A 17,017-nucleotide genomic window follows, 5' to 3' on the forward strand; every position below is an offset into this window, starting at 1 on the left:
ATAACTGTGATACGACAGCGCCAGTGGCACGTTAAATTGTTGGCTATGTTACACAGTTAGCTGCCAGAAAGATTCCTGCTTTCATGATTTCCTAAAAGGACTGTTAATATGAACACCCCTCTTTTCCGTCTCCTTAGGTGACGCCTGCACCCTTTTGTGACTGTTACTCTTGCCAGAAAGCACAAAGAATTGTTGCAAAAGTTATTTTTGAAATACATGCATATTTACATCTTATGAGCAAAAATTGTAAATAACATGAACGGTGTGACTGGAACAACATACATGACTGGTGAGTATCCAGCCATGTACTAACATTTGTTAATTTCTTTTAGGTTGGCCTCAAATGTACCTAGTTGTAAAAAAAAAGACATTTTGTGAAGCAGTTTTGTTAATTTAAAAAGCTGTAGTTTTGACAACAAACTGTTGTTGTGGTTGAGTATTTTGTATACCTTCATTAGTTTCCTGTATTAATTTACATTCATATGTATGTCTGAGGTATGCCACTGGACAATAATAGATCACATACTAAATGGTATTCTTCTTCTTTTTATTATTATTATCATCCTTTTTTAACCGATAAACACTAAAGGTTGAATGTAGTCGCAACCAAACGGTTCTTTCGGTTTCAAATTTCTGTCTCACCATCATAGAGCACACCAAGGACTGTCAGGTGACTTCTTTCATGTCTTAATTAAAGATAGAAAAAGTAAACAAGAACAGGAAACAAATAACATGAATAAGATAGCAAGGGGTTAAGTATGGCACATTATACAACAAAAAGAACAGCACATGTGTTCAAGGTTTTGATAAACATTTTGTGGTCAGATTTGTCTATTACTGTATATATTGTTCAACATTGTTCAGGTTTTTTTTGTTTTTTTACAATAACTGCAAATATGGATGAAGAATTTAGCCAAAATAAGTAATAAGTTTATGAGAAAAGATGTTTCTTTTTTTTTAATTTCTCTGTTTGTACAAACAAAATACAAATTTTCCCACAAGAAAAAGGATCCTTCCAGGACTCTCAGGTAAATATTACAGCACACCCGCGCCCTCTTGCGTCTTAGCTCTTCCTCTCTTGTTGTCTGTGATGTTGCGGGGTACGGGACAGCAGGTTCAACCATCAGTCCAAGGCACTGGTGACTGGGGATGGGTATTCAATAACGGCTCGGCAAAGCACGTTAATGTAGTAGTTATTTTACAAATTAAATAAGCCGCGTTTTTTTAATCAAAAGACTGCTCGATTTTGGCTTAATTACAGATAAAAAAAAAAAAAAGATTATCCCAACAACGGACACTTTTTGTTCTCACTAGTCATGGCGATTGCACACGTAGCTACCGAGTACGTTTTTTCCGACTTTTTGTTGAAGGATCCCACGGAAACGAAGTACAAAGGGGTGCGCCTGGAGCTGGCGGTGGATAAAATGGTCACGTTTCTAGCGGTGGGGCTGCCTTTGTTTCTAATCTCGCTTGCTTTTGCTCAAGAAGTGTCCGTTGGTGAGTTGGTGATTTTATACGTGCGACTTAATCATTTATCATCATGTAGAATGGGCTGCTAAATAGACGGTGCTTTTTATGGCGGTAAATTAAGCATGCTTAAGTGGAGTTACTTTCAGATGGCATAGTGACGAGAGAGGTGTGAATACTGAAGAAGGTGTGGTTCAAGTCTCCACCCTACTGGTTTTCTGATGTCCTGACGCTGCTGCATACCGCTAGTTGTAGTATAACTCATTTCAAGTGAGCAAGGATACAACTACAAACTGATGGACACTTTACGGATCTAATGAGCTCCAATAAACTTGATACAGCATGGACTCATCTAACAGAAAAGCAGAGCATGACACTGCCTTCAGTCAAAACAAGATTTCAGCACCATCAGCAACAAGAGCCACATAATCTCCTTAGATTATGATACCCACAGTCTGTCTTAGGCATTATCTGCAAGTTGTCCATGCTATTCACTGATAGTTACACCACACTGTTAACCTCTACAGGGTTTTAATTGTTTGGCCGTGACTCATGGGCCAAGTAAGTAAGATATACATTTTTTAAATGTATATAATTTAAGATTCAAACAAAAAAATTCATATTTGATGTATTGCTTTTCCTTTGCTTTAATTTCTTTCGTTAAAGTTATTTGGCAGGTGACAAAATAAGCTTTCTCACACTAGGTCAAAGAACACTGCTTAATGCTCCTAATACAAACATTTTATACTACAAACATCCTATTTTAAATGTATACTTTACTATCTGAACATTTGAATGGTGCTTTCAAAATGCAAGAATTCACTGTTACTTTACATGACTGCTCCTCTGCAGCCTAAATATTATTGTCTATTGACTATCTGGGTCATTTTCAAATTGTGCATGCCTGATTGAACTTCCCATTGTACACCCTCCAAAAGGGGTGGTTGGGGGGGTTGCATCCTTGGGGTCATGATGAAAACAACCAGCTCCGGGCCATGAGTGCAGAGGAGAGGGGATTGACAGTTTATGTCGTCTTTTTTTTGCTGGATTACCAAAACATCTGTTAGCACTAGCTCATTCTATTTCTGTTTTCCACCAGGTACTCAGATCAGCTGCTTTGCCCCCACTAACTTCTCTTGGAGACAGGCTGCATATGTGGATTCATTTTGTTGGGCAGCAGTGCAGCAACAGTCTGACAGCTCACCACTATGGTTGCACAAGGTAACTACATCCCAGTAAGATGCATTGCAAGAGAGGCATCAAAGCTGACATTTTTCTGTGTATGTGTGTGAGTTTTGGGATCATTATTCTCATCAGTATGATTTAAAGCTACATGGAGGAGTTTTTTCAGGTTATAAAACAGACCGAGAGATTTCTCTCTGAAATGTATATATATTTTTTAATATAGGACAACCTAAATCTTCAGTGCTCCTGATGAAGGGAGTCAAAGTTGTAATGAGAAACTATTACTTTGAATTCTTTGCTAAAGATTTTCAGCAATCTATCACATGCAATGCCATTTTCTAATTTACCCTTTTATCAGTAACACATGCTTAAAACTGACAACACATTCCCCACACAGCTTAAGCACAGCTAAATTCATGCTCTCCTATGTTAGAGTTACAACTTCATTGTTAAAAACATCCAGCCAAAGTTGAATTTTATCTTCTTTTCTAATGAAACTTTTCTATTTCCTCTGTTTTACCTCAGTTCTTTCCATATGTCCTGCTTTTACTGGCCATCCTTTTATATATACCTGCCCTGTTCTGGCGTTTCACTGCAGCCCCACATCTTTCATCTGATCTAAAATTCATTATGGAAGAACTGGACCGCTTTTATAATCGTGCCATCAGATTGGCCAAGAATCTGGCGTCCATAGAGAGCAAAGATCCACCTGAAGACACCCAGAGGTAAATAGCATTTTTATCATCAGCCACCAGATCTACTCCATCATTGACAGTTATTACAAGATCTAACCATATGAAATTAGATAGTTTTGATACAAACAGTTATGTACCAATTTGCAGATTTTCAATTTTTTCTTGGAGCATTTTTGCTATGTTAAAAATATTAGTTGAGAGTTCATGAAATAAGTCTGTCCTGTTTTAGAGACTACACATAGACAGACCTAATTGTTGACTACTATGGGCCGAAAATAACACATACATGGCCACTGAAGACCTGTTAGGTTAAAAGATTTTTGAAATTTAAAAAAAGCATATTTATCATAGTTTATCGTCATTAAAGATCATCACAGGTCAGATATAGCAGGTATTTCTAAGGTCAGAGAATTGCTGGTCTTTAAGCGTTATAAAGGATGTGTCCAATTTGTTGACAAACTCTTATTTTATGACAACACAGCAAGGTAACACAGCATCTTTAAATTTCCTGGGGATCAATAATGTACTGACCCACCTACTATACTTACCTGTCAACTTACCTACCCACCAACCTAGGCTTCAAAAATGTAAAAAATTTCCATTAGTTTCAATTTTATTCTGTTTTGACTTTTTGTTTTCAATTTTCAGTTTAGTCTTACTTAGTTTTTAATGATGTCCATATAGTAGGTTTTATTTTGTGAGAAGGGTTAGTTTTAGTTGAGCTTTCCTTTGTTTTAGTGTTAGTTTTGGTTTTATGTACCAACGGGTACTTGTCAGGGACAAGACTCAAAAGGACTCAGAACAAAACAAAAAAACAGATTTTACAAATGGAAAATTATATTCAGATAAAAACAGCTGCTGCCATCAGATCCAGAAAAGATAAACAAACTGTAACATGGGTGGGCCTTGCAGACCAGGGCACACCCATTGTACAAGCAGCTCACCTTGAATTACTGGGAGAAAATAAATATTTTGCTTTTACTTTATATCTGACATTTTATGGTTGAATACAATTCAGGACCTAAAATAAAACAGGGCATTATTTTTGGATTATAAGAACAGCACAAGCTGTCAGTTAAAAAAGCTTATATATAATCTGCAACAGATTGAAAGCTGATTTGGTGTTTATGTTTCAGAGAAATATCGCAAGCGATACCTTAAAATCAAACTCTAGAGAGTATAGTAGAAAAGTAACAGTTTTAACTTTTGCTGTTGACAGTCTCATCCAAAATTGAAATCACTTTCTGAGATAAAACATAGAAGAGGGAGTAGTTAATAGGTTTGTGTTGAAGACTTAAATTCAGGATATTTTGTCTGTAATTATAATTCATTTTAGTTTTGTAGTTTAGCATATAGCATCCTTTTTGTTAAATTAAATGTAACATTTTTCTCTCTCATGCTAAAATTCTGTTTAATTTTTTGGTGCTGCAGTGCTCTGGACCTTACAGAGGGTTGCTTCAAATACCCTTTAGTGGAGCAGTATCTGAAAACAAAGCGCTTCTCCCACTGCCTCGTGGTCAAGTATCTCGTATGTCGGGGCCTGACTCTGCTGATCCTCCTGTTAGCCTGCATTTACCTTGGCTACTACATCCGCCTGGCATCTGTTACTGATGAGTTTCCATGTGACCTGCGTACAGGTGTGCTAAAGAATGACAGTATGCTACCACCTGCTGTGCAATGTAAGCTTGTAGCGGTGGGTGTCTTCAGGCTTCTCAGCTACATCAACCTAGGGGTGTACGTGCTTCTAGCTCCACTGGTGGTGTATGCTGCTCTTGGACCAGCTAACCAGAGCTCTGGTTTTCTCCGGCCTTATGAGATGCTGCCAGGTTTTGGTGCTCTGGGTGTTGTCACACCCTTCTACAATGATCTCAGTATCTATCTGCTGTTCCTGCAGGAGAACTTGAGCGAACTCAAGTCTTTCAAGTGTCTACAGGTGGGTTGCAGTGAAGATGCTGTAGGTCCAGTATGGTGATAATAATGTGCCAGATAGTTTGCTATTGCCTTTGCTTAGAAAACATATACCATGTCATGTTTAAAGGTGCTCGAGTTGCTGCAAGAAGCTGGAGATGAGGGGTTTGACACCATGTGCCTCCTGCGATCCCTGGGTCAGGTGAAGACTGATGTGATAGACAGTAGGAAAATGTGCTCACGTTTGAACAGCAAAGAAACGACTAAAGCTGAAAACTGACTCCACTGAGGTAACGGAGAACTTTTAGACTAAATTGTTCAAGTGAAATGAAGTTATTATCTCATGCAGTTAACCTTCAGTGTGTTTCTTTTTCCTTCAGACATCTCTGCCTTGTTGCTGAATAACTGACCTGAAGAGGATAAGTGCTGACATGGTGAAAAGTAGAAATGGGACAGAAATGCACTTACCTTTACCTGAATTTGTGTTGCTGTATTCAATATTAAGACAGAGAGGGAACTGTACTTAATTATCCCTATAGTTTGGCCAGCAAACACGTTTCCTCTCTGATGTTTCATCTTGGATAAGAATAAAGGACAAGTATATCTGGCTGAAGTGAAATGCTGCTAACTCTGATTGATATGTTTTATTTTCTGAAAAGTTCCCTTTGGTTTTTTGTTTTAATGCTACACACTTCTTTTCTCAGGATCCTTAAATGCCATTGAGCCATACTTTCAGGCTTAAGTGAGTTCCTTGGACTGAAATATGTGGATTATTGTTCCGGGTGGAAATCATTCTTTCTTCCTTTATTAACAAATGAGAAAAGTTTTAAAACATTGGGATGAGATATCCATAAAGTTGATTCTTGGCCCAGGTAAAAAATATGTACAAATTCAAAAAAGAGACAGACACGGACTATTGAGCACTTTTTCTGGTTTTATGATTGTATGCAAATGTGCTTTTGAAAACAGTGGCTTACTGTTTGTATTTGTACAAAGTTAAAAAGACTGTGGATATTTTGAATTAATGGATGGATGCAGTGAAATTACTGTTAAAGATGAATGAATGAATAGAATGAATGGAATAGAGCTTTTGTTGAAAAATGTAATTCAAAGCTTTTTCAGCATGAGGTCTTTAACTTTCCTACTAACCTTTAAATATCAAACTATAGGCTAACAATATAACAACTGATGTGACTTATGACACCCTCATATATGGTATTATATATTACTAATACTGGAAAACTCAATTTTAACCTCCTGAGCCCAACATATTGCAAAAAATACCAACTAACCAGAAAACAAATTACAGCTGTTTGATTCCAAATATTTAATGCAAAAGTGCATGGACCCACATCTTGAAAATTGATTCCATTCCTTGTGCGTTTATGATGGCAAACGTCACAAATAATATTCACGAAGCCGAACGTCACTTTGGACAACATGGATGTTATATGATATTTTTGACAAGGTAATTTTTTGGGCTTTTGGCCTTTAGTAGATTGGACAGTCGAAGTAGTTAAAGCTTCTGTGACTTAAAATCACTATTGCGTTACAATTTCAAATTCATGCATGACAAGAGAAGCACGATGACCAAGGGATGGCGACTGGGGTCCGCCTTCAGTCGTTCCAAGTTTTCTGTGGCATATGATTGGATAATATTGTAACAACGTCATCGCCATTGACCAATGGTAAACGAGAATTGAATTTTCGTTTTGATTTGGTTGGTGGGCCAAACTCCTTCCTGAGGTAAACGTAATAAGAGATTAGTTCGTGCAGTTATACGTCTGCTGCCCAAACTTAACGTTTTTTGGGCCTCGAAAACATAAACCTCGTTAAGGAATGTTTTGATCCTTCGATTCTTTGCAGGTGGGTTTGTGTATTGCCTGTTTTTTGTGAATGGTATAATACCTTCTGTCTAGCAAGCTAGCACTATTAGCTTAGCTGTAGGGCTTAGCCTTTGTATACACTTTCGAACACTGCTTTAAAAGCGACAATTGCGTTAACTTGCCATCTCAACTTTCTCATACCTATAATAGAGAATTGAAGGCACGAATTTAAGTTGTACACTTATACGATTCAGTACACACATTTTAGACGGATGTGCAGCGGGCTAGTCGACTGGGTAGTTAGCACTCAGACAGTCATGGTTTTAATGCTTCGAATGGGAAGTTTTTCGTTTTGTTCATGGCAGTTAAGGGCAGAATTTAAAGCTAACCCGTGCGTCACTTTACAGTTAACTCCCCATCCTAAAAGTAGCAGATATGGTAGAGCCAGCGTCACGCAAGTTTGCATCACTAGAAGAGGAACTGAGCTTCTGGAAGGAGCAGGCAGAGAGACACCATCAAAGGTAACATTATTCTACATTTTCTTTTATTGAAATCCTGACACATACGCATATAAATACAGTGTCAACATAAATCACAACCGTTGTATTGTATATGATACACAACGTGGGTTATTTTTGGAAGTAGTGTTTATTGTTGTTTTGTCATCAGAGCTGAAGAGGCTCAGGAGGAGCTGCAGGAGTTTCAGCAGATGAGTCGAGACTATGAGGCAGAACTGGAAACCGAGCTAAAGCAGTGTGAGGGTCGAAACAAAGAGCTGCTTTTAGACAACAACAGACTCCGCATGGAACTGGAAAGCATAAAGGTAGAGCACCTTGAGTATAAATAGGCCCCTGCCCCACAAAGCAGGACAAGGTCTTGTGTTCCAATTAGTTACCAGTAAAGAAAATGTATACGGATTCCTCTGTCAGAGAAGCAAAGACACACACCCTCATACACGTAGTGCCTTTCAACCAACTCAAATTCATCAGTGCCACTGCCTCTTGGAAAATTGCTGCCTAGCTAAAAGGCAGCTGACTGCTATTTTTGTTAAACAGTCCATGGGGTAAAGAACATTAATAGAACGAGTGAATACAGGATTGTGCTATAAACCACTGATTGCCCAAAGGCTGTTGGTGACAAGGAGGACAAAGAACATTAAAAGGGGGTATCTGGTTGATAAAAATGTACTTTGTCTTGTTAAAAAATGTTGGAAGTGTCATTGATGAATAACTTCAATGCTGTTGTATTTAATGTTGAATCTGGTCTCTGTGTGTTGTTTTAGGAGAAACTTGAGGCTCAGCATTCTGATGCTTTCAGACACATCTCAACCTTAGAGGAAGATCTGGCACAAACTAGAGCAGTTAGAGATCACCTGCAGAAATACATCAGAGAGCTGGAGCAATCCAATGATGACCTGGAGAGGACTAAAAGGTCAGTGTCTAAGTGGTCTTATGTCATTATCTCATTGCCTTCATTGTCCAGTGACAAACCAACCGGGTAACTTTCCTTTAGCAGATATACTGTAGAGTTGCTGTAGCAAATAAAGCCATTCATTAAATGAAAACTGTAAACCTGTACCAGCTGATGCTTTGTCCCAGGGCTACTATCATGTCACTGGAGGACTTTGAGCAGCGGATGAACCACGTCATTGAGAGAAATGCCTTTCTGGAGAGTGAATTGGATGAGAAGGAGAACCTGCTGGAGTCTGTTCAGAGGCTCAAGGATGAAGCCAGAGGTAAATATACAAACCAACACTGACTTACAGCTTCACTAGTTTTTATTGAGAATTACTGATTGAAGCTTCAGTGATTCTGAACTCCTAATGAGTCTTGATATTCTAGTATAATTTTTGTGTTGCTATTCTTAAGAAGGATTTTAGAGCTGTAGTTTTTTCAAATCTTTTTCAGATTTGAGTTCAGCCATTTAATATTCATCAAATATTTTAAACAGTGTTTAACATTTAGCTTGGTTGGTTTTACAGAGCATTTGGTTGCATTATTGGTTAATGGGTAATGTTTTTGTTAGGTTTTTTAACTTTGAATGTATGGACACAAGTGTTAAACAGAAAATATTGTAGTTAGATATATAGACATGCAGAATATATGTGTTTTTTAATTGATTGATTTATTTATCCTTGAAAGATCTTCGCCAGGAGTTGGCTGTTCGTCAGAAGGAGAGACGACCATCCAGCAGCTTAGCCAAAGATACAGATCGGTCAGATCTGCCATGCCCCTCAGTACCCAACCCATCCATACCCATCACACCCTCCAAACCCATTAGCTCATTTGTCACACCCCCTGCTTCCAGTACTAGACGAGGTAAAAAATTTAGTTACAGTGATACTAAATATACTGTCTATCAACACATTGAATCACAGTAGTTCACTCTGCATCTGTTGTGCTATAGGTGATGGACTGACCGGAACTCCTCTTACCACATCTGCTAGAATATCTGCACTCAACATTGTTGGGGAACTGCTAAGAAAAGTTGGAGTAAGAGATAAAATTGATTTCTGTACAGTTCAGGGTAGACAAAACATACAGATGACTTTGTTTTCACTGCTACACATTTGAATTTTCCATTCATTATCTAATTTTATGTTATTTTTTTTACCTATCCATCAGAATCTGGAGTCAAAGTTGGCATCCTGTAGAGACTTTGTGTATGACACTTCCGTCAGCCGACCAGCACTTCCAGCAGCCCCGGGTAGTCCTTCTGGCTTAGAAGGAGGCTCTGAGGTCCAAGCTACCAGTATGAGCCCTCCACCTCAGTATGACAGGTGAGGAAGAACACCTGCTATGGTTTATTTATCTCTTATAGTTAATGTATGTTTGAACTTGTTAAGTTTAAAGGGAAATTTCTGCTAGATTTGACCTTGATCCTTAGTTGTTTTGCATGAGGTAGCATTTCTACTACTTTGCAACTGAGGAAACAAGATCAAAGTTCTGAAGAAAAAAAACACTTACTTGCACACAACAACAATTTAAAGATTTTGTTTAAAAAATATAGGAAAGTCCTCCCTTGACATTTAAAGCAACGTTTGAAAAGAAAGTTAATGTTCAGTTCATGAGCATCCACCATTTTACTAAACAAGCTGCATATTCTACGGCATGAATTAAAGAGTTGATGTGTTAATAGGTGCCAGAGTGTGAAATGAGCATCTACAGTTTTGACAATAATAATTGGTCCATCAAAAATGTACTAAAATTGAATTTTTATTTATAGGTTTGCTAATTTATGAGGGACAAGGCAAGTTCATTTAAGTTATGATTTTAAAGAGCAACTTGCAGGTTGAAAACTACAGTGTATCAATTTGTAGGAAAATAATTTAGAAAGAATATGTTTTGAAATGAAAGAAATCAAACCTCACAGTGACTAAAAAAGTCATTTTGGTATGTCTCCTGCATTTGAAATAGACAGCCAGAAGGGACGTGACTAAAGGGGGCCTCACTGACTAAGGTTATGTTTAATATAACTAGATATGGATCTTGATTCCAGTCTTATAATTGAAAATCATGTAATATACACTGCTCAAAAAATAAAGGGAACACTTAAATAACATATCACAGATCTCAATGAATGAAATAGTTTAGTTGAAAATCTTTATTCATTACATAGTGGAATGCATTGAGAACAAAATAACATAAGAATGATCAGTGGTAACAAAAATCATTATCCCATTGAGAATGGGATTCAGAATCATTCCAAAAAAATAAAAGTAGAAAAATGAGATCGCAGGCTGATCCAACTTCTGTGAATTCCTCAAGACAACCCAAAATTAGGCTCACTAGTCTGTATGACCTAAACGTGCCTGTATGCACTCCCTACAATGTCTGGGCATGCTCCTGATGAGATGACGGTGGTCTCCTGAGGGATCTCCTCCCAGACTTGGATCAGGGCATCAGTCAGCTCCTGGACAGTCTGTTGTGCAACGTGGCGGCAGTGGATGGGGCGAGACATAATGTTCCCGGAGGCGCTGGGTTGGATTCAGGTCTTGGGAACGGGCAGGAAAGTCCATGGCATCAATACCATTGTTACGCAGGAACAGCTGACACACTCCAGCCACATGAGGCAGAGCATAGTCATGCATCAGAAGGAACCCAGGGCCCACTGCACCAGCATTTGGTCTGACAATGAGACTGAGGACCACATCCCTGCTAGCACATGAAGGTCTGTGCCTCCCCAGACCATCACTGACCCAACGCCAAACCAGTCACGCTTGATTACGTTGCAGGCAGCAGAACGTTCTCCACGGCATCTCCAGACTCTTGCACATCTGACATATGTGCTCAGTGTGAACCTGCTCTCATCTGTGAAGAGCACAGGGCGCCAAAGAGGGTCCTCTGGCAAATGCCAACATCGGGCCCTCATTCAACCCTCATGGAGTCTGTTTCTCCCACCGTTCATCCTTGCACAAAGGAGCAGATAGTGGCCCTGCTGCTGGGTTGTTGTCCTCCTACAGGGGCTGCAGAAGGGCCTCTTTGTGTTACTGGGCCTGTCTCCTGGTATCTCCTCCACGCTCTTGACAGTGTGCTGGGAGACACAGCAAACCTTGCACTGGCACGCATGGATGTGCCATCCTGGATGAGCTACACTACATGAGCAACTCCTGTGGGTTGCAGATTCCACCCCATGCTACCACTAGTGGTGAGGGCACTGGAAGAATGAAAAGGTAACCAAAAATCAGCCAGAAAGGAGGAGAAGAGGGAAATGCTCTGTGGCCACCGCCTGCAAAACCATTCTTTGATCGGGGCTGTCCTGCTAATTTCCCCTACTATTCCTCCTGTTGTCTGTCCCTTTTGCACAACAGCAGATGAAATTGATTCACCATCAGTGTTGCTTCCTAACTGGACAGGTTGATATCCTGGAATTGTGATTGACTTGGAGTTACATTGTTATGATAACGTGTTCTCTTTATTTTTATGAGCAGTGTATTTATTTATATGCATACAGTGGCCACTATCTTTTTGTTATTGAAATGAAAGGTGTCAATGTGTGTGTGGTACCAGCAAAAGATGTTTTTAGAAATCCCTGCATTTAAAGTTAGCAGGAACTTGCAAGCTCTCACTGAATCTTTGTAGATAAAAGTGCAGCTTCTCTCATTGCTTGCATTTTAAAGGGATACTTCAACATTTTGGCAAATTCGCCCATTGCCATAATTCTTATAGTCTTAGTAATAGGTTCGTTTCTGTTAGTTGTCGGTGCAAGCTGTTTCTAGATCTGGGGGGACCGATATACCAGCTGCACAGCTAACGCTATGTAAGCAGACGATATTTTTTGCTTTCCCTCATCAAACTCATCAAATACATGATCCAACAACTCCAAAACGCTCTTGTGGACAAGTTGTGACCTGCACATTCACCATGCTATGAAATAATAATGTATAATTATGTAACATTACGACATATGAAGCAAATACTCTGAACTATTTCTTGAGTAAACCACTGGGTGGAGTGACACAGTGCAGCAGCCATGTCTGGAGTGTAGTTCTGGCTTTGCATCTAACTTTGAAACATCTCCGTTTCATAATGTTCCATGATTATTTCATAGGGTGGTGAGTGTACATTTTGGCGAATTTGCCAAAATGTTGAAGTAGCTATCCCTTTAAGATCTCTGATGTGTTAAGTTGCAACTGCTGAAAATGCCCCTATATCCTGCTAGGTTGTTTATTTTAAAAATAATCATGATGGGACTTTAATTGGGAAGTTTTCTGAAAGAAAATGTGTTTATCATGTAATTAATGTAAAAAGCAGAGCCACGACCAGCAGCTTTCAGTAAAAAAGACAGTATTACAGCAACTCATTATTAATACAGTAGTAATAGCAACTCCCCTGACTATGAGCCACAGCCAACTTCTGGCTAGCTGGTAAGAAGAGCAAATTCACTTGACTCTGAGCCATAACACCTGCATTTAGTGGGTGGTAATTTCTTACACTGTTTGTGGACAATGCAGAAACTAAGTCCCGTCTCTGTACCTGCACAATTTCCAGAAAATCATGGCGCTGCCTCCTTATCTTTTTCTGCTAGGGAAACAGCGCTCAAAATTTCTGGGCAAGCTGGAATTTGTACAACCACAATATAAAACAATCTTAACAACTGGCTAAATTAAGATAAGATGACTGAAATGATATAAATGAAAAAAACTGCTTGGATTCACTACAAATTACTACTACATGTTGAGCTAAGTTAGTGTCGGAGCACACAAATTCCATTTAGTGACTTAATATGAAGTCACACTGAAAAAAAGCTTTTGTAGGTGTTTTGCCATAACAGATTCCTCTTCTAAATGTGTGCCTTTTTTCAGTCATAAAACATTCATCATGAAATTAAGGATTAACCAACTTAGCAGCTAATCAGACAATGTTCAGTATCAATGTAATATTTAATGACAAGTTGCTCTTTAAACTAAGTTAAAACATAGACATAAAGAATGTAACTTTTTTTAAATGTCTTATTAGCTCATGAGTTTAAATGCTTCTTTCTGTCTTGCAGTTTAGTGAAGAGGTTGGAGTTTGGACCAGCTCCTCCGAGAGGAGTCTCCCAGGGTGCCCAGTCTCCACAAGGAGGTGTCAAGATTCTGCTATGAGAAAGAAAGGCATACATGGCACCATCATTCTATCCCCCTCTGCCTCCTTAATGAACTACAGCAATGGACTTTAAACTGAGCTGTTGCTGTGTGCCCTGCTGAACTCTTAGAACAAGAAAGCCACACTGCTCGCTCCATGCCCCAGATAGTCAGCACATAGACTCCTGCTGCCTCAGGCTAGTATGACACCACACCTATCATAGGAAGCAATACTAGAGCTTCTGTAATATCAATGAATGAAAAACCTGCTTGCATTATCCTCTGCTGTCTGTTACACTGTGGGTACCTTCTTGAACATAATTATTACTCAATTCTGTATCTACTGATTTGCTTTGTGGTGGATTAAGTAAATCAGGGATGTTAAAAGCATGACCCCTATGCAAACATATTAAATAGGGTTCCAGCAGTTGCCCACTGATGATAAGAAAAGAACCTAATATAAAACCAGTGATATAAACAACAGCTGCCTCTTATGGCACTGATAAAGGGACCAAATCCTGGGGGTAGATGATACAAATATTGACCAAAGCTTTGACTGATGAAATTTGATAAACAATGAGCTTATATAAACAATATACAATTCTAGGTCAGATTTTTTCTCACTTTTCAATCTTGGAAAAAGTATACACTTTCATAAATGTATCATTCTAATTCTGTTTTTAATAATTAAACATAGGGCTGGATTAATGTAGCATATAACAACACTAGGAGTGTGAGATTGTTACTGTTGGTTCAAACTATTGAAATTATTTTTTCAACATGAGTCACTTTTTTTCTGAAGACTCTGTATTTTCCATTGCTCTGAAGTCAGAGTAAATTTAATGATGCCAGGAACCGTTATCTGTGTTTTAGCCATGGCTGCCTTCATCGTTGTACCTCTTCAGTTAGTAGGCCTTGCTTTGCTGTGAGCATTTGATTAAATCAAATGGGTCTTTGAAATCTCCTGCTGCCAGACTTCTGGAAATGATAGGCTGTCTTATTCCTTTCAAGCTGATTAATCTTACAGGTATGCAGGTTAGTCCTAGTCTTAACAACTTTCTGCCATCAAACACTTGTTTTAAGCAGACTGAATATTTTTGGTACATGGGTGTACTTATTAATGTGAAAATTAGGAATAAAGTAAGTTTTCCTCCTCAGAGATGAACTTATACTTTGTTATCCTGTAGTTTTATGATCTTGTGTTACCAGTAACTTTTTCAATTTTAGTTGACTGGAGAAGTTAGGTAATTTTTCTCCACTGAATGTATAGTAATAATTCCTTAATGTATGTGAGAACTTAAGACTGCTGCAGGAGTCGTGATGGAATAATGGGTGAAAGACCAAGCAATAATAGATTTTATTAACCGCATCAAAGATAAGCACAGTACAGAGTTTATTTGTGTAGGTATTAAGCCTATATTGGATATCCTTTCCTGCCTTTTAGTGACATATTTTTAGATGAGGAAATAGGTTCTATTGAGGCAATTGCTGAGTAATTCCTTGAAATGTTTCTGTTTAACCTGGCACTGTTACTACTGCCGTACACCAGTTGAAGAAGTAAATATTACAATGCAAATGCCAATATCACATGTAAACAGCTGTCATTGGTGCATACTATTTAACTATGGGAACTGAGTTGTGGTTCATACTGATCTAAAAAATAATTCCTGCTGTTTACCATTCAATTTACTGTGCACTTGGTGTAACTTAGCAGCACCTCTGCAATTGCTTCTGTAAATGGACATTACACTGTATGTGCCTGAGTCTTCTCCGACTGATTTGTGGATCTTTTTTCCATTTACTGAACAGTTGATGGTGATGCTTTGTTGTAATAATTCCAGTTAGATCTCTGAAGTTACTGAAAAAGATGGAAACAATAAAAGGAGAATATACATGTATATTTTGACATCTTTATTTGTTGTGCAGGTGGTTCAAAAATTATTTGGTAGAATAGGTGTTATGTAAACATAAACTGATTACATATTTTTCTTGATCAGATTAAAATTGTCTGGTTGATGATGTTTGGGTTATTTTTCAACATGTATGATAACCCTGGAGCAAAGGGGTGCTCCTAAGTGCCCTATAATGATATTTGGCTTTTCTCTAAAGTAGAACATTCTTACATTAATGGGCTTGATTAAAGTTATGAAAAAACCATAGTGCATGAAAAGTGCAAATATAAAACTGTGACTAGAAATGTTTATTAGCTAAATATTTGTTGCTTGGTACAAAAAGCAGCACTGAGTGTTGGTAGATGAAGAACAGAAATATCCCTTTACATATTCAATCTGTTCGACAGCTTCAGTGCTGCTCTAAAACACTAACAGCAGTCACAGGCAACAGGACAATAGTCACTTATTATAGTTATAGATCCACTAATTTACACGATGTTCCTGCTTTAATTTCTGAGGTGACTTATTGTAAAGAAGACAGGCTTTGCTGGCAGTTTAACGTGGTAATTAGAGGAGCCTTCTGTAGTATACAAAAATTTGCATAGGAAAGGATCAGTCAGTGCAGTACAAAACTGTGGAAGTAAAAATATATGTAACAGCTAATCACACATGAGCAGAGCAAACAAAAACTCCTCTATTTGGTAGCAAGTCCTGACTATTATATGCAGAGAAAAAATGCATTGAGTCAAGACGGTAGATCGTAAGCTTTTGGAGATTGGAGACAAAGTATATATAAAGAGATATCGAGGAGCAAGCTAGGATAACAGACTTCGAAATGATTCGTTTTTAAATGGTGGTCCTCATCCTGGAAGGTTACTCTGGTATTATGTTTCGTGCCATTCTTTACTCAGAGGCCTTTGTTCCATTGAAGTCACTCTGGGAGTCAACCTCCTCCTCTGAGGCATCCTCAACCATCCTTCGGCCTCCGCCCATTCGCCGAGGTGTGCTGCCAAAGGAGGGTTCATTTCCACGCCTAAAATGCCACAAAGATGGACAAGAGACAGAAACAGAAAAAGCCCATACAGTGAGAGGAGTAGCTGTGAAGCAGCTTCTGAACGCAGGATTTATTTGAAAACCACTCTGGTGTCGATGAAAGACAGAATTATTCAGGTTGTGCTTTGATTGCAGGTAAAGCACGCTGGTTATCTTTTTAACTCATGTAACTCCTGGCTCAGGAGAATGAGTTTGGTTTATGGCAGTTAAACCAAGCACTGAGAAAAATACGACCACCAGTTGGAAATTGATTTTAATGGACAGGTAACTTGATACCTGGTACAATGATTTGTTCATTCTAGCTGATGAGCCGTATTTCTCTAAGTTATGCTAAATGAAAGACTATAGCAGCAAGAGTGTGCACAGGGGAATGCAAAGTTATAAGTTCATGAGAAATGGTGATGGGGTAACTTTTTAGGCGCAGAG

General features: G+C 38.5%; 3 protein-coding genes across 6 annotated transcripts in view; 2 read left to right on the forward strand and 1 right to left on the reverse strand.

Annotated features, from left to right (window-relative positions):
• The first annotated feature begins 46 nt into the window (after window positions 1-46).
• Window positions 47-5,853, forward strand: LOC121508746 (pannexin-1-like). Of its 2 annotated transcripts, none has more exons than XM_041785810.1 (6): window positions 47-289; window positions 2,567-2,688; window positions 3,178-3,377; window positions 4,779-5,280; window positions 5,386-5,545; window positions 5,636-5,853. In XM_041785810.1, exons 1-5 carry the CDS (start codon window positions 256-258, stop codon window positions 5,533-5,535), a joined length of 1,008 nt encoding a protein of 335 aa, XP_041641744.1. In that variant the 5' UTR covers window positions 47-255; the 3' UTR covers window positions 5,536-5,545; window positions 5,636-5,853. The 2 variants fall into 2 exon arrangements, with proteins under 2 accessions (XP_041641744.1, XP_041641743.1); XM_041785809.1 differs by lacking the exon at window positions 47-289 and adding an exon at window positions 1,187-1,497.
• A 1,126-nt stretch (window positions 5,854-6,979) lies between these two features.
• On the forward strand, window positions 6,980-15,908 carry LOC121508110 (nuclear distribution protein nudE homolog 1-A-like). Its single transcript, XM_041784644.1, has 9 exons — window positions 6,980-7,121; window positions 7,489-7,602; window positions 7,751-7,904; window positions 8,364-8,512; window positions 8,680-8,816; window positions 9,223-9,399; window positions 9,488-9,573; window positions 9,706-9,860; window positions 13,574-15,908. Exons 2-9 carry the CDS (start codon window positions 7,517-7,519, stop codon window positions 13,665-13,667), a joined length of 1,038 nt encoding a protein of 345 aa, XP_041640578.1. The 5' UTR covers window positions 6,980-7,121; window positions 7,489-7,516; the 3' UTR covers window positions 13,668-15,908.
• Window positions 15,543-17,017, reverse strand: part of myh11a (myosin, heavy chain 11a, smooth muscle) — a 30,562-nt gene continuing 29,087 nt past the window's right edge. For 2 of the 3 annotated variants that reach the window (XM_041784642.1, XM_041784641.1), the window contains one exon: window positions 15,543-16,571. In XM_041784642.1, the coding sequence (XP_041640576.1) occupies window positions 16,442-16,571 (130 nt within the window). In that variant the 3' untranslated portion in view covers window positions 15,543-16,441. The remainder of the gene's footprint in view (window positions 16,572-17,017) is intronic. The other variant, XM_041784643.1, reaches the window with a different exon arrangement.

The sequence above is a fragment of the Cheilinus undulatus genome, linkage group 4 (genome assembly GCF_018320785.1).
Source record: "Cheilinus undulatus linkage group 4, ASM1832078v1, whole genome shotgun sequence".
Lineage (NCBI taxonomy): Eukaryota > Metazoa > Chordata > Actinopteri > Labriformes > Labridae > Cheilinus > Cheilinus undulatus.

What these genes read in the sequence shown, in the direction of transcription:
- LOC121508110 (XM_041784644.1), top strand. Translation starts at nt 7,517, where the DNA reads ATGGTAGAGCCAGCGTCACGCAAGTTTGCATCACTAGAAGAGGAACTG. An exon ending in TGCTTCCAGTACTAGACGAG is followed by an intron (nt 9,400 to 9,487) that starts GTAAAAAATTTA and finishes GTTGTGCTATAG; the next exon opens with GTGATGGACTGACCGGAACT. An exon ending in CCTCCACCTCAGTATGACAG is followed by an intron (nt 9,861 to 13,573) that starts GTGAGGAAGAAC and finishes TCTGTCTTGCAG; the next exon opens with TTTAGTGAAGAGGTTGGAGT.
- LOC121508746 (XM_041785809.1), top strand. Translation starts at nt 1,317, where the DNA reads ATGGCGATTGCACACGTAGCTACCGAGTACGTTTTTTCCGACTTTTTG. An exon ending in CACCACTATGGTTGCACAAG is followed by an intron (nt 2,689 to 3,177) that starts GTAACTACATCC and finishes GTTTTACCTCAG; the next exon opens with TTCTTTCCATATGTCCTGCT. An exon ending in CCACCTGAAGACACCCAGAG is followed by an intron (nt 3,378 to 4,778) that starts GTAAATAGCATT and finishes TTGGTGCTGCAG; the next exon opens with TGCTCTGGACCTTACAGAGG.